Source organism: Elephas maximus, chromosome 24, assembly GCF_024166365.1.
Source record: "Elephas maximus indicus isolate mEleMax1 chromosome 24, mEleMax1 primary haplotype, whole genome shotgun sequence".
Classification (NCBI taxonomy): domain Eukaryota; kingdom Metazoa; phylum Chordata; class Mammalia; order Proboscidea; family Elephantidae; genus Elephas; species Elephas maximus.
Genome location: NC_064842.1, coordinates 46,602,713 through 46,618,555, shown reverse-complemented (window position 1 = coordinate 46,618,555; position 15,843 = coordinate 46,602,713). Strand labels below are relative to the sequence as shown.

The 15,843-nt window shown below is 43.3% G+C and overlaps 1 protein-coding gene across 4 annotated transcripts in view; it reads right to left on the bottom strand.

Moving 5' to 3' along the window:
* The window catches only part of LAMC2 (laminin subunit gamma 2), a 78,816-nt gene that overhangs the window by 28,703 nt on the left and 34,270 nt on the right, over positions 1-15,843 (bottom strand). For all 4 annotated transcript variants that reach the window (XM_049868099.1, XM_049868100.1, XM_049868097.1 and 1 more), the window contains 5 exons: positions 8,879-9,014; positions 5,974-6,072; positions 2,708-2,844; positions 1,838-1,960; positions 732-921 (listed from right to left, as the gene is read on the bottom strand). In XM_049868099.1, the coding sequence (XP_049724056.1) occupies positions 732-921; positions 1,838-1,960; positions 2,708-2,844; positions 5,974-6,072; positions 8,879-9,014 (685 nt within the window). The remainder of the gene's footprint in view (positions 1-731; positions 922-1,837; positions 1,961-2,707; positions 2,845-5,973; positions 6,073-8,878; positions 9,015-15,843) is intronic.

The following is a 15,843-nucleotide window of genomic DNA, read 5'->3' as shown; positions in this document are numbered from 1 at the left end:
TAGAGTTTTCAGTGGCTTACTTTTCAGCAGTAGATCACTAGGCCTTTCTTCAGTGATGCCTCTGGGTAGACTAGAACCCCAAAACTTTCTGGTATCAGCTGAGCATATTAAACTTTTGCACCGCCTAGGGACTCCAACCCCTCTGTACATACCATTAAAAATCCCCATTCTACAGGATAACGTCCAATCTCCCTAGACACATACAAGATTGTCCATGTCCTCACCTCCTCTCTCTCTGACATCACCTCTCATTGTCTTCCTCTCCCCAACTTCTGCTCCACTCATGCTCAACTACTGGGAACTTCCTAAATACACAAAAATCCCTCAAGTATGATGCTTCCTCTGCCTTGTGAACCTCTCCCCTCCTTTTCTTTTCTTAGAGAACTGCTTTCCATAATGTTGCATCTCCTAGGAAGCTTTCCTTGACCACCCCAATGGGGGTCAGTTGTACCTCCTATGTATGCTCAAAATACATGTCTATCTGGTCTACCTCTGTCACTTGACATGCTGCACTACAATTATCTGTTTGTCTTTCTCTCCCATTAGCCTGTAAGCTGCTTGAGGACTGGAGTTACATCCTGTTTGGGGACAAAACACTATGTCTGTCATGTACAAAGCGATCAAAAAATGCTTGTTGAATGAATAAATGAATGCTCATTGAACGGCTGTACAAAGGACCTAGATCTTGATCACAGTTTGCTCTCCTTGACCCACCTGTGGTCTCTCTTTACCTGAACATGTAACTCTTGGTGATCCCACAAGGCAGAGTCTTGTCAAGTGGCATCAAGGGAGCTGTGACTCGAAGACCAGCACCTTCCAAGATCACGTCATGGGCTGACGGGTGTCTGCCTCCCCTGTCCACACGGTAGTCAAAGGACAGGCTTTGCCCATAGCTCACCTGTTGATTCCCAAGAAATTTGGCTGTGAAATAGAATTTTAAAAGATTCAGATCAGTTGTGAAACTGGAGATGCAAATAGTGAGCAAGTTTGCACTAATATTGGCAATTTCTGTTGGAGTTCTATGACACCCACCCGTCACCTTACCCCAAACTATTCTGCCAGAAGAGTCAGTACGTGGCACAGGAAACAGCTATACATGTAGTGACTATGAAGGAGGGTTAGTTACTAAAATGCTAAGAGGAATTCATTATAAGGCAACTCTACCTATTACATGATTCATAGCATGGCCCTTATGACAGAGTGATATATAAATATCCTAGGCATATCAGCTGTAATGCCATTTGTTGTGTTGGGCTTTATAATTTGCAAAGTACTTTCACAAACATCATTGCAGTTGATGGCAATAATTCTCAGAGGAAGGCATTATTATCCCCATTTTACAGATGAGAGAACTGAAGTTCAGAGAAGGTAAGAGAATACATTGCCTAGCAATCGTATTAGTTAACAAATAACCAGGATTAGAATTGTAATCAAAGCTTTTCTAGGTGCATAACACTGACAGCTTTTTTTTTTTTTTAATTTACAGGTATTTAAACTTTTAAGAAATTCTTAACTTTAACTTTTCCATCTGCTTTCAAATAGATCCACAAATTAGACCATCATCCTCAATTTCCACTGAGCATTCTTGGTGGGGAACCTAGAAACTTCCCATTTGATGAAAGTAGGAGACCAGGCCAGGGTCTGACCCAGGACTCCCAGTTCTGCTCTATTGTGTTGTGCCTTGGTAACATCATCAAATCTGGTTTAAGCCCCAGCTATCTTCTTAGAGACACTTCCCTTGAACACTAAGTGATACAGTTTCCACATTTTCTAACTCCATTCTTCTATCTTGATTTCCTTGTCTTATAAATTGGCTTCTATAGGAAAAGTTACATACCAGGAGCCACAAAATAGACCGGGTCTGATCGTCGTGCTGAGCTAAACACATCCCGATGGCGCTGGGACCATTGAAGCTTTGCAGGAGACCCATTTCTTTGGACAGCCTTCCAGCCATCAACATCTGGAACACAAATTAAACCACTCTGCATTCAGGGCAAACCCTCAAACAAGGCAAGATGTGCTGGCCAAAAGTCCAAGTGCTGAGTGGGAAGAGAGGTTTTGTCACTATTTCCACTCTCATGTACAATCATCAGCATTCCCCATGCACCTCTCTACTTGGGTCTCATCTCCACCCCCAGCCTACTTGGCTGTCTCATCTTTGAGTCTGACTCTTAAGATAAATGAGCACATTTTCATCTGCCTATAATTTGTATTTTTATTGTATTTACATAAACCAGGTATGACCTTCATGAAGCAAGAGGGTCTGGTATGTTCAAAGAGAAATTCAGACTTAGAATCACATAAATTCCCAATATTTTTATAATGCTTTGTAGCTTGCCAACTAATCACCCATAAATTAGCTCATTTAATGGGTATGAAAGCAGTTATTATTAGTAAACAGGGGCTTCAGGAAGATTCTCCTAGACTCCCTAATCCAAATGAATAATTTTCTGTGGTTTGGAAATAGGTGGTGAAGGGAAATGCAGGGAGACAAAAATCTGGTATCTGGCATGAGTAAATTGTTCAGCTCTACCATTTTCACGATACTAGGGTGTGACTTATTTCCCTGACAAAAGAAAGTATATTAAAAGTTAGAAGAGAGTTGATAAAGATGACTGGAGGACCCCATCGTGCGGCTGGGAAGGAGGTTGTCTGTAAGCTCAAAGCCCCGTGGGAACACAAAAACCTAGGAAACAGAGCCCCTTACCTTGCTGGAAGCCAGAGGTGATCTTATGGACACTGTAATCTGTAGAGCTATGGCAGCTGGCTGAATGCCCGTAGCAGAAACACTGGGTGCAACCCTCAGGATTTCCTGCATCCAGATGGTAGTAGCCTGGTCTACACCTGCAGCATGATTTTAGAAATCAGAATGGTATTATAGATTACTTCTTATTCCATGTAAGGAATCTGTCCACTAATTTAGCCTCTCATGGCAACCCCATGTGTGTCAGAGCAGAGCTGCTCCATAGGGTTTTCAACAGCTGATTTTTCAGAAGTAGATCACCAGGCCTTTCTTTCGAGATACCTCTGGGTGGACTCAACCCTCCAACCTATTAGTTAGTAGCTGAGCATGTTAACTGTTTGCACTGCTTAGGGACTCCTTTCTCACACACACACACACACACACACACAAAAGAAAGACAAATAAACCCATTGCCATCGAGTTCATTCCAACTCATAGTGACCCTATAGGACAGAATAGAACTGCCCCATAGAATTTCCAAGGAGCACCTGGTAGATTTGAACTTGGTTAGCAGCCTTAGCACTTAACCACTACACCACCAGGGTTTCCAACAAAACTCTACTAATTCCTGGAGAAGGAAAACACCAACTTTCAAGTACCATCCCACTCACAGACCCCTCCCTGATGGACAGTCACAACCCCCAAATGAGGGCACATGAGGAATGTTCACTCTCTCTCCTTCTGGTAGAGCAGAGTCACATTTGTCTTTGTGGCCTGAAGACAGGGACTGACATCCTTGGAGTGGGACCTGGTGAGAAATTTCATGGAGGTCAGATGGGAAGGACCAAGAGGGCTGGACCTATCCTGTAGCAAGTGCTTAATGGGGCAGAAGAGAGGGAGGTGGGGCCAGGAAAGACAGGGCAGATGCCCCAGCCTCCTCACAACACCACTGACCTCCTCACAACACCACTAGGTCTTGACCACCATCCCTGGACCCTCATACCCAGGCTCTGACCCACAGGGGAAAAGGGCAAGGAAGGATATGACAAAGAAGAAGGATGGCTAGAGGCTCTCTGCAAAGGAAAACGGCAGGCACATGGAGGTAAATGCTCCACCTGTGCTCCCAGCAAGCCCACCTCTGCACACAGCTACCCTACAACTTCTAGAAGTTGGGCCCACAGAGAGTGGGTGGGGGAGAGGGGGAGGATTGGATCTTTCTCTGTTCTAGTTGACTACATCCTTCTACATAAAATAATGATAGTTTCAATGATCACTTATTCAGCACTTACAATGTGCCAGGCACCTTATGTATGCTCTTTCATTTAACCCTCACTACAGCTGGTTTTACAGCTGGGTGGTGGTGGTTGTTGCTAGTTTCTGTCCAGTCGATTCAGAACCATGGCAGCCCATGTGTGCAGACGAGATAGAAATTGATGCTTCTGATTTTGTTAGATGAGGAGACTGAGGCCTGAGAGGTAAAGAAGCTCACTCAAGGTCACACAGCTGGTAAGTGGCTGAGGCAAGATCAAAGTCAAATACATCTGCCTCTAAACCCAGTGGTCTTAACCACTAGGCCACATGTCAGGGGTATATTTATTGTGCAACAGCACAGAAAAACAGGTGTGCTGTGAACAGTGGATGCTTCAGGGCATAGTTCTAAATATGCAAGCATTGTTTTTTCTCTGTAGAACAAGGCTTAAAGACATCATTATGGTTTCAATGGGGAGGAAACTTGTAGACAAGAAAGGGAGAGAGGGAGAGATGGGGAGGAAAAGAGGCAGAGAGAGGAGAGGAAAGGAGAGGAGGGGTAGGGAGAGGGAAAGAAGAGGGAATCAAGCAAAACTAAACGATAATAGTTTGGGCTACACTCTGGGGTAATAAATTACAAAGAAGAGCAAGGAAGTAATTAACATAAAAGTCAGGATAGTGGTTACTTCTAGGGAAGGGGGAGGTTATGATTGTGACAGAGCATGTGAAGGACTGCTGGGGCATTTTTTGTTTTTGTTTTTTTTGCAGAGGTCTATTTCTTTTCACATGGAGCTCTGGTGGCCAAGTGGTTAAGCACCTTGACCGTTGGAACCCACTCTGCTCCGTGGGAGAAAGATGTGGCAGTCTGCTTCCGTAAAGATTACAGCCTTGGAAACCGTATGGGCAGTTCTGCTCTGTCCTATGGGGTCGCTATGAGTCAGAATTTACTTGATGGCAACAGGTTTGGTTGGTCTTTTCATTTCTTTTCACTAAGGAGCTCTGGTGACACAATGGTTAAGAGTTTGGCTGCTAACCAAAAGGTCGAAAGGTCGATGGTTCAAACTCATAAACTGCTCTGCAGGAGAAAAGATCTTGCGATCTGCTCCCATAATGATTACAGCCTGAGAAACCCTATGGGGTAGTTCTACTGTTATATAGGGTTGCTACGTTGTGACTCGAGGGCACACAACAAAAACATTTATCATTGAAAAAGTGACTCCTCTTTTAACACAATAATGAGTTATTTTTTCCCTGCCCTCACTTCAGCTGCAAAGAACCCCCTGAAAACACAAGCTAGGAATGTATCTGGCACTTCCTTCACCCAGGTATAAGTGATTGGCAAGGTGCCAAAGAACCGCTTTCTTACTTTTAAGGAAATGAAGAGGAGGCCATACCTCTGGGGCCAACTTCACAGCCCTCTGCTCACCACGGTCTCAGAGGAGAGAGCAGTTTTGAGGCTGAGCACAGTTCGTGCTTAAGGAATGTCCTGCAGCAGCAACTGAGGGTGGATCTCTCTTCACCGCTCCACCTGCCCCAACATGGCTTGGGGCCCTGGTGCCCCAGTTCATGTGTGTGCATGTAACCACCATCCCAACCCTGGGGCAGTTCCTTTTCTGTGCAAGATGGTTATATATGGCCATACGCTCTGATATTCCTTCTTACAAGGATTTGCCCAACGCGGTTAATTAGGCCAATCCTTTCCTGGGACAAATCTGGGTCACATGATCTCATTATTGCATACCACCTTGTATCCATGCACCTGGGATTCAAAGCCAGCTGGCACGGGGAACCACTGAGGCGCTGCCACAGCAAAAACAAAGGAAAGGAGCCCAAAGCACAATTACAGAGTCCAATGGGATTTGGGGGTTCAGTTGTATTAAAAAAAAAAAAAAAGCCTAGTTTTTGAGGATAGAGGGCAGGAAGGAGGCCTTCAGTGTTTACTAGGTACCTCTTTTCCATAATTCTACTCAGAGGATGAACTCTCTTGCTAACTGACAAGGGACTCTCCCTGCTATGTCTGTAGGGCCATCGGTCACACAAACCTATCACAGCGGTCTCCGGTGACAGCCGGTTTGCAGACACAATGGCCAGTGTCACAGGGCCCCATGATGCCAGCTGGGTCACAGTCACACTTGGGGTCTCTGGAAGAGAAAAAAAAAAAAATTAAGGATGTATTTACAAATGATCTACAACTATACACAAAAGATCCAGGAACAAATGTCACCAAACTGAGCAAACCTTCCCTCTTTACTGAGGCCTTTCTCGCTATCCTTGTCCATACCTCTCTTAGATCCTTTGAGCACCAAATTGTCTATGTCAGTGCTACTCCAAGTGTGGTCCGCGGGCTAGCCCCGTTCATGAACTGTTGGTTACCCACCCCCCGAAAAAAGGAGGAGTTGGTGCCAGATTGGAAAAGCAAGTTGGTCAGTAAACTGTTTAGTTTAACTTGGTTCATTGGTTCAGCTGAGATTTTTTAAAAAATTACCATTTGTCTCTCTACTGTTTAATTCAATGATGTATACTTTTATCATAATTAATTCCATCTAACTTCTGTTTTATTTCATTTAATTCTTTTCTTTTTAAACACTTTTAATGAGATAATTCACATACCATGCACTTTGCCCATTTGAAATGTGTTGTTCAATGGCTTTTAGCATACCCACAGAGCTGTGTAACCATCACCATAATCGATTTCAGAATATTCTCATCAGCTCAAAAAGAATCCATGTAACCACTAGCTATTCCTTTCCACCTCCCCCAACTTCTCAAACCTAGGCAACCACTAACAACTTTCTGCCTCTATAGGTTCATCTGCTCTGGATGGTTCCTATTAGGAGAATCTGGCAGTCTGTGGCCTTTTGTGTCTGTCTTCTTTCACTTAGCGTAACGTTTCTGAGGTTCATCCACATTGCAGCATCATCTATCAGTATTTCACTCCTTTTTATGGAGCAATAATATTCCATTGTATGGATATACCACATTTTGTTTATCCATGCATCAGTTGGTAGACATTTGGGTATTTTCCACATTTTAGCTATTGTTATTATTGTTTGATAACACTATTATGAATGTTCATGCACACGTTTTTGTGTGTTGTGTTTCATTTCTCTTGAGTATATACCTAGGAGTGGAATTGCTGGGTTTGGTTGACTTTTTTTTTTCTTTTTGGTAGCAAGACCTTCTTAATGATGGAACTGGTGCTTTTATTTCATTCTGACAAAATCTCCTTGTCCTGTGCAGACCAGTGCTTTTAGTAACATGGGTCTTTGTCACTTGTTTTGGCACGCAATCATATATATCTACGTCAAGTGTCTAAAACCAAGCTTGTCTTTGACTCCGAGAAGCCCCTCCTGGCCTTGAGAAGTTTGCATCTCATTCGGACTGGGAAGGGGGGTAAATAGAGGGCTGGGAGCAGAGACAGGATCTACTTCATGTTTTAAAAAAGTATTGCAAAGGTAGATTGGTCTTAGGGGAGGTCTCTGAAGGTAATCTGAGAGAGTTCAGGGAACACAGTTGTTGTTAGGTGCCGTCAAGCCAGTTTTCAACTAATAGTGACCCCAAGTGACAGAGTAGAACTGCTCCATAGGGTTTTCTAGGCTATAATCTTTATGGGAGTAGATTGCCAGGTGTTTCTCCCAAGAAGCTGCTGGGTGGATTCAAACTTCCCAGCTTTCAGTTGGTAGCCAAACATTCAACCATTTCACTACCAGGGCTCCTACAGGAAAGACTATAAGACAGCAATCCATGCAAAGGCCCAGAGGGTAAGAGACTTGGGACAATGATAAGTGGGACAGTGCAAGTATGGAGGCAGGGCAGTTTCCATATGGACAAGTAGCTAGAAAAGTGGGCAATGGGGAAGCAATTCCTCTGCCAATAGCCTTCTATCAAATGGTTTCACTGTCAAGCTCCTTCTCTGAGCTGCCCCAAAAACCCTGTTATGCTAAGAACCCTGCACTGAACTAAGACAACTTCCAAGCTTTTATTCATCTTCTCACTCATTCTCATGCTCCATTCAACAGCATTTGCTGAGCACCTGCTCAGTACAAGACATTGTAACCATGACTTTCCTTGGTGAAAACCTATGAGCACTGTTAACTCCACAGCCTCAGCTCCCCAGGCTCTCTGTGACCTGCCTCCAGTCTACATTTTCATCAGCATGTCACACACTTCCCCTTGAAACAAGCCAAACTGCCAGCACACTTTATTGTCTCAAGCCATAATCGCAGCAAAGCCAGCTCTGTGTCGCTGCAGATTTCTGTGATTTCTAATGTATACGCCATCTGAGGAGGGATAGAGAATACTCTAAACCGAAGGCATCCAAGATTATGTAGAAAAGTTGGTTTTGTTTTGTTTTTAACCCAAATTCATTTGGTAGAAATGGATCCCAAGTTACAATTTGAAGGATTCCTTACTTCCATCCTAGTTCATTTAAAAGGAAGCAAGTATCAGGGTTACGAGCACAGGTTCCAGAGCCAAATTCTGTGGGCTTGAATATGGGGTCTATCCTTACCACTCACGCTTGCCGTTGAGTTGACTCTGACTCATAGTGACCCTGTAGGACAGAGCAGAACTGCCCCATAGGGTTTGCAAGGCTGTAAACCTTACAGGAAACAGATTGCCACATCTTTCTCTCAAGGAGCAGCTGGTGGATTCAAACCACTGACCTTTCAGTTGGCAGCCGAGCGCTTTAACCACTGCACCACCAGTGCTCCTTATCCTCACCAATACCATTGAGAAAGTCACTTAACCTCTTGTGGCTTAAATTTCTTATCTTTAAAATAAGCATAATAATAACCCCAACTTCTTAGGGTTATTGTGAGGATTAGATAATCCATGTTAAGTACTTAAACCACTGTTTGCATACAGTAAGTGCCAGTAAACCTAAATTGTGGCTAACGTTAATGTAACTAGCACCATTAGCAGCACTAGCCCCATTCAGATGCTTACAAGAGTCCCTGGTCTCGGGTGCACCCGGCATCAGTGAGCATGTGGAAGCCTGGCAGACATCGGTCACATCTGTCCCCTGTCACACCTGGCTTACAGCTACACCGTCCAGAGCTGTCACATCGGGCGCTTAGAGAACCTGTAAACCAAGAAGGTAGGAGACAGAACAGAAGAAAAGGAAAGAGTTAATTTATGCAGCATTAGGAAGTAACTAACCCACCAGCGGCTCCGTGGAGAAAAGACCTGGCGATCTGCTCCCGTAAAGATTACAACCTAGGAAACCCTATAGGGCAGTCTTACTCTGCCCTACAGGGTCACTATGAGTCAAAATCCGCTCGAAGGCACACAACAACAACAACAGGAAGCAACTGCCACTCTAGGAGAGCTCGATACCTACTAAGTAATCACCACCACATGCTCGCTTTAACAATCACTTCACAACATCTGAAGTTTTGGATTCCCCAGCGGAAAAATGGAAATTACTCATAAAAGTATACATCTGCTCAGATTTTGACGGTAAGTTAGGGTGCAGGCCACTGCTTTTTTTAAAAAGATCATCAGATCTTTGAGATCTCAAAAAGAATAAAAAAAAGTGTGAATGAGTACATTTGCTTCTTAGAATAGAGTTAGTGTCAAAAAGTAAGCAACATTCTCCCTCATCTCTGGCAAGCAAAAGCTGACTTTTCAAGGTCAGTGTGTGCATGGAGTGGTTTTCAAGGTCAGTGTGTGCATGGAGTGGTTTTCAAGGTCAGTGTGTGCATGGAGTGGTTTTCAAGGTCAGTGTGTGCATGGAGTGGTTTTCAAGGTCAGTGTGTGCATGGAGTGGTTTTCAAGGTCAGTGTGTGCATGGAGTGGTTTTCAAGAGCACAAAAAGGCATCGTAATCAAACATATCATCTATACCTGCCCGGGTACTAGAAAAGCGTCATCCTTTGAGCACCATGCCTGGTGAGGACATGAAGGACCTGTGCATTTTCCTCGGTATAGCGCACTGGGCTACTTGTCCTCTGATTAATCCTTCTACAGAACAGGTCTCCTCAGATTGAGTGTTGACAAAAAACAAGAGGTGCTCAGGATAACAAAAGGCGCCCCCTGGAGTCCAGCCACTTCTCAACACCTCCCTCCCATCCCAATGGATATTCCCTCTTCTCTCTCCTGGACCCTGCCTCTCACTCACCACCTTTCCTCCACTCTTGCTTCTCTATGCTCCATTCTCCAGAGGAAAGCCAGAGTGCTCTTTTTGAAATGTAATTCAGATCATATTACTTGTCTCTTTAAGTCCTCTGATGGCCCCCCACTATCCGCAGAATAAAATCCAAATTCCTTCTGGCCTGCAAAAGGGTACTCTCTTACCTCATCTCTTACGCTTAGTTCGCTAAGTCCCAGTTACGCCAGTCTCCTCCCTGATTCCTCCAAACCAAAACCCATTGCCACTGAGTCGATAGCGACTCCATTGAACAGACTAGAACCGTCCCATAGGGTTTCCAAGGCTGTGATCTTTATGCAAGCAGTTGCCACATCTTTCTCCTGAAGAGCAGCTTGTGGGTTTGAACCTCCAACCTTTCAATTAGCAGCCAAGCTCTTAATCACTGAACCACCAGGGCTCCTTCCCTTTTCCTAGAATGTGCTCAATGGCTTCCCTCCTCAGGGCATTTGTACTTGCTGCTCCCTCAGCCTGGAATGCTCTTTCCCCAGATCTTCCCCTGGTTGGCCCATTCTCGGCACTTGGGACCTGATTGAATATTACTTCTCTAGAGAAATCTTCTCTGATACCCTTAACTGAACATCCATCCCACCCGAACAACACTCCTTAAGCAAGCTTTACTTACGATTATCTTAGCCTGTATCCCCAGGGCCCAGCACAGTGACCAACATTGAGAAAATGCCAGAAAGCTCTGGTGGGTTCAGTCACGCATGCAAGGGAGAAAAACAAAAAAACAAAACCAGCTCCTTGCTGTAGAGTCAATTCCGACTCATGGCAACCTGATGTGTTGCAGAGTAGAACTGCGTTCCATAGGGTTTTTAGGGCTGTGATCTGTTGGAAACAATTGCCAGGCCTTTCTTTCAAGGTGCCTCCGAGTGAGTTTGAACTGCCAACCTTTCAATTAGTAGTTGCGCACTTAACCATGTGCCACCCACGGACTCCAACACCAAGAAGAGGTAGGAGTTATTGTGAAAGGCGCTAGGAAGAAGCCGGGCACTTAACCACTATGGCACCAGGGCTCCTTTTAGGCTATAATAATCAATGAAGCCAACAAAACATTAACCAGTTGCTACATGTTTTTTCTTCTTCAATCTGCTATCCTTCTATAAAACTTCTGGTTCACTAGTAGATACAATTTAAATCAATAAATGTATTGGTTCTGTGCCTATATAAAGGTTTTCATGCTGCATGCTGAGGAAAAGGAGCTATATTTTACGGACATTGCGGGGGTCATTGGGGGTTTAGGCAGGTAGTGGCAAGATCAGACGTGCAGTTTAGAAAGACAACTCCAGAGCAATATGCAGGACGCCTTGGAAAAGGGAAGACCAGGAGGTTCTTGGGACAGTAGCTTCCCATGACATGACAGCCTGGGTTAGAGCAGTTTTGGCGAGAAGAGGAGGAGGGAAACACCGTGCGATAGCCATTGTGGATATAGAATTACAGACTTTGGCGACTCCTGGGATATGGATGATGGCAGAGGGGAAATCACATGGATAACACCCGGGTCCCCTGAGTGTGCAACCTGGTGGACTGTGATGCTATTTACCCAAGCAGAGAAGGTAACAGGTGGGGCAGGATCTGAGGCTGAATCATCAAAATAAGATCACGAGTTTAGTTTTGGACATCAGGGAACTTGAGTTTCTAGAGGCATGTCAAGGTGGAAATACGCATCCAGAGCTCAGGAACTATCTGCGGGTGGAGATCTATGTGCCCTCAGCATACAAGCTGAAGGGGAAGCAGTAACAAGGGTGAGATCACTAGGAGCAGATGGAGAGAGGAGGGGAAAGGGCTGTGGGCAGAAGTGGAACTCCATCAGTCAAGGGAAATGCTGGCCAGAGAGAAAAAGTATCAGGACAGAGTTGAGCTGTGTAAACCAAGCCGGGAGAGTTCTGAGAAGGCACAGGGGAAGAGCAAGGCAGGATAGTTCTCAGGGTCTGCAGCAACAAAGTATTTAAACAAGGAGAGAATGAAGAGAGGCTACTGGGTTTGGTGTTTATAGGCTGCCATGCTCAGTGCTGTATAAACAGCCAGCAGCCAGAGATAAGAAGGGAAATTCCTTGCTGAACTATGTTCTGAGAACTATTAACCATAGAAGAAACCTCATTTAGATAATTTTTTTTAATATAAATGGGTGTCGATTTGGGTTCTCAGAAACACATTTTTTCCCCCAATTAATGGCAGTTACATTTTTGACTTAAGAAAACTCTCCATACAGTATTTTTGAGAAAGAAATTATTCTTATAAGGGTGAAGAAACTGTACTTTGCTTTTGGGTTTGGCCCAAACAGCCCAAAATGGAACACTCTTCTGAGAGGTATTAATAGTTACCTCACGAAAATAAGCATTCGGTGTTCAAAAGGGTTTGAGAACTGGTACATACTGTATCTGTCAGAGATTTATAGCGTAACAGTATATTTAATTGGTATAAAGCTTGTTTAACATTTTAATGCCAGTATTTCCAAACACTATTTGACACTCTTACAGGCAACACCTATTATTATCTTCAAGAGCACAGTGTTCCACAGGGCATGATTTAGGATACACTGGTCTAAAGGAAGCTGGGGGCCATAAAAAGAGCCTAGGCTTTGAAGTCAGACAGATCTCAGTTTAAATACCACCCCTGCCACTTATCAGCTGTGTGTTCTTGGACAAATTGCTTATTCTTCAATTTTCAAAAATGGGATAACAACATATACCTTGTAGAGTGCTTGTAAAACTTCAAGCTAATATACATAAAGGGCCTAACTCACTGTCTCACACATAGTAGGTACTCAAAAAAATACAGCTCATTCTATTATCCACTACCCTCTGTTAGCTCGTCATACTGTGGTGGCTTGTGTGCTGCTATGACGCTGGAAGCTATGCCGCCAGTATTTCAAAATACCAGCAGGTAGACAGGTTTCAGCAGAGCTTCCAGACTAAGACAGAGGAAGAAAGAAAGGCCTGGCAATCTACTGCCAAAAATTACCCAATGAAAACAGTATGAATCACAGCAAAATATTGTCCAACATAGTGTTAGAAGATGAGCCCCCTAGGCTGAAAACAACAATCGATTCAAGCATGCTGGCCATTATGAGGATGGTGCGGGACCAGGTATTGTCTCACTCTGTTGTACACTGGGTTGCCATGAGTTGGAGTCAACTCAACAGCAAATAACAACCACAGGTAAGATTTTATAATCACTGAGACCCCCTTCAAACCTTGCAGAGTTGGCATGGAGATGTTCACAAACTCTAACTGTGAACATGGCTAAATTATTTCATGTTCCAAAGCTTCCAAAATGATAGCGTTGGGTTTTCAAAGTGTCTCACTAGAGTACAACATGTTTGCTCTGATTCCTAAATCCTGAGCTACTCTTAGGGATTGTGAACAATTGGGTTTAAAGAACAGATTGAAGAATAGCTTCCTGTTTTAAGTTTGTGTCTCAGAAAGCACTTTCCCTGCATATGTAAGTATCATCTACGTACATTCGAGGATCCAGGAAGGTATTCTAAAAGAATTCATATTTAAAATTTAAACCAAGAGTTTGCTTTCTCTAGAGAACTCTTAAAAATACATGCATTTGCATTTAAAGACATGTTTTAAATAACAATTCAATTGTTGCAGTCTGAGTAACCCATATCAGAGTCATAGATAAGCAAAAAAAATTAAATAAAGAGAATATGTTTAGTATCATTGATGTTGCCCAGACCTCAAGAATTTAGGTGTCATGGGAGAAAAAGCACACACCACACACAGTGATTTCACACTTTCTGCAAAAGGTTTTTGTTAGTGGCTGTGGAGTTGGCTTTGATTCATGACGACCTTATCTATAACTGAACAAATTGTTGCCTAGTGGTTGGTATCTTTGAATCCATTGTTTTGGTTATTATGTCAGTCCATTTTATTGAGGGTTTCCCTTATTTCTGCTGACCCTCTACTTTACCAAACACGATGTCCTTTTCTAGCCACCACAAAAGGTTATCAGAACTTAAATATGTGCTTGCAAGAATTGAAGACAACACACTCCTGCTGCTGAGCCCACAAAGACACTATCTAAAATAGGTCTAGTTGTTAAATTTATGAGAAATTGACATGAAGGTCAAAATCTGTGACCACATGGGGTATTATAAATGATGCTATTGGCTTAATTTGCCATATGTGGAATGAGAGCACTTTTGTAAGACACATTCTTCTGCATTTGAAATGGAATAGACAAGTTCCCTGGTCAAATTATTATTTTAAAATAAAAAATATCCTCCAACTGATTGAGAGATTGAGAAATCACAGAGGAAATTAAACTTAGGCCACTAGTTTCGTGACCTGTACAGGCAACTTGTAGTTAGAGACACTCGACCATGAGGAAAATTCTCTCTGCCCTTAACTTGCTGCTCAGCCTGGGCTGGTTGGACTCTCTAGTTTCAGTTTCTTTATCCCTATGATGGGGGCCCAAACCAAAAAACCCACTGCCGTCAACTCAATTCTGGCTCATAGCGACCCTATGGGACAGAGCAGAACTGCCCCATAGAGTTTCCAAGGAGTGCCTAGAGGATTTGAACTGCTTATCTTTTGGTTAGCAGCCGTAGCTCTTAACCACTATGCCACCAGGGTTTCCATGATGGGGGCAGGGACATGTTAGTAATACAGGTTGTCAGGGACTGGGGAGACTGAGTTCTCGCCCTCATTTTTCTTTCTTTTTTCTTTTATGGTTACACAGCTCTGCCCCATCCCATTACCAGTGAGTCGATTCCAACTCATAGCGACCCTATAGGACAGAGCAGAACTGTGCCATAGGGTTTCCAAGGAGTGGCTGGCGGATTTGAACTGCCAGCCTTTTAGTTAGCAGCCCAATGCTAACCTTTTTTTATGAGAATTGAAGAAGACAATATATGAAAGTATTTTGGAAAGTATAACGTATTGCCCAGATCTTGGGAAATAATATCCATGAAGTTGTCCTGGACACCTAAATTGTCTGTCTTGGGGATATTTTAGCTGTTTTGCTTTTTATTTCCCTCTCATATTGTGGGAACAAGAGGTAACTGCTCTCTGTCAGAAGACCTGAATTACAGTTTTAGCTCTTATAACCACCAGCTGGGAGATTCTGGGCCATTCATTAACTTTTCTAGGTCTTAGTTTTCCCACTGTTAGAAAATATTCACTGCCAACTTGGCGATGTTAAGGAATACGAGATATTAAACTAGAAAAATGTTTAAACTCTTCTGGGGCTGTGAAATAGTTTTAGACCACATATATGGCCTCAACAAGGCTTCTTTCTTTTTTTTTGCACCCAAAATCATGTTCGATGAAACTTTTAGTTTTATATGTATACATTTTATTTATTTTTTCTTTTTTATTGTACTTTAGACGAAGGTTTACAGAACAAACTATCTTCTCATTAAACAGTATGTATTATTTTATGACATTGGTTAACAACCTCATAATATGTCAACATTCTCCCCTCTCCGCCTTAGATTTCCTATTACCAGCTTTCCTGTCCCCTCCTCCCTTCTAGTCCTTGCCGCTGGGCTCATGTACCCCTTTAGTCTTATTTTGTTTTACGGGCCTGTCTAATTCAAAGGGGATACTGCACGGTTTAAAGTCAGGAAAGGTGTGTGTCAGGGTTGCATCCTTTCACCATACCCATTCCATCTGTAAGCTGAGCAAATAATCTGAGAAGCTGGACAATATGAAGAAGAATGGGGCATCAGGATTGGCTGAAGACTCATTAACAACCTGCATTTATGCAGATAACACAAACTTGCTTGCTGAAAATGAAGAGGACTTGAA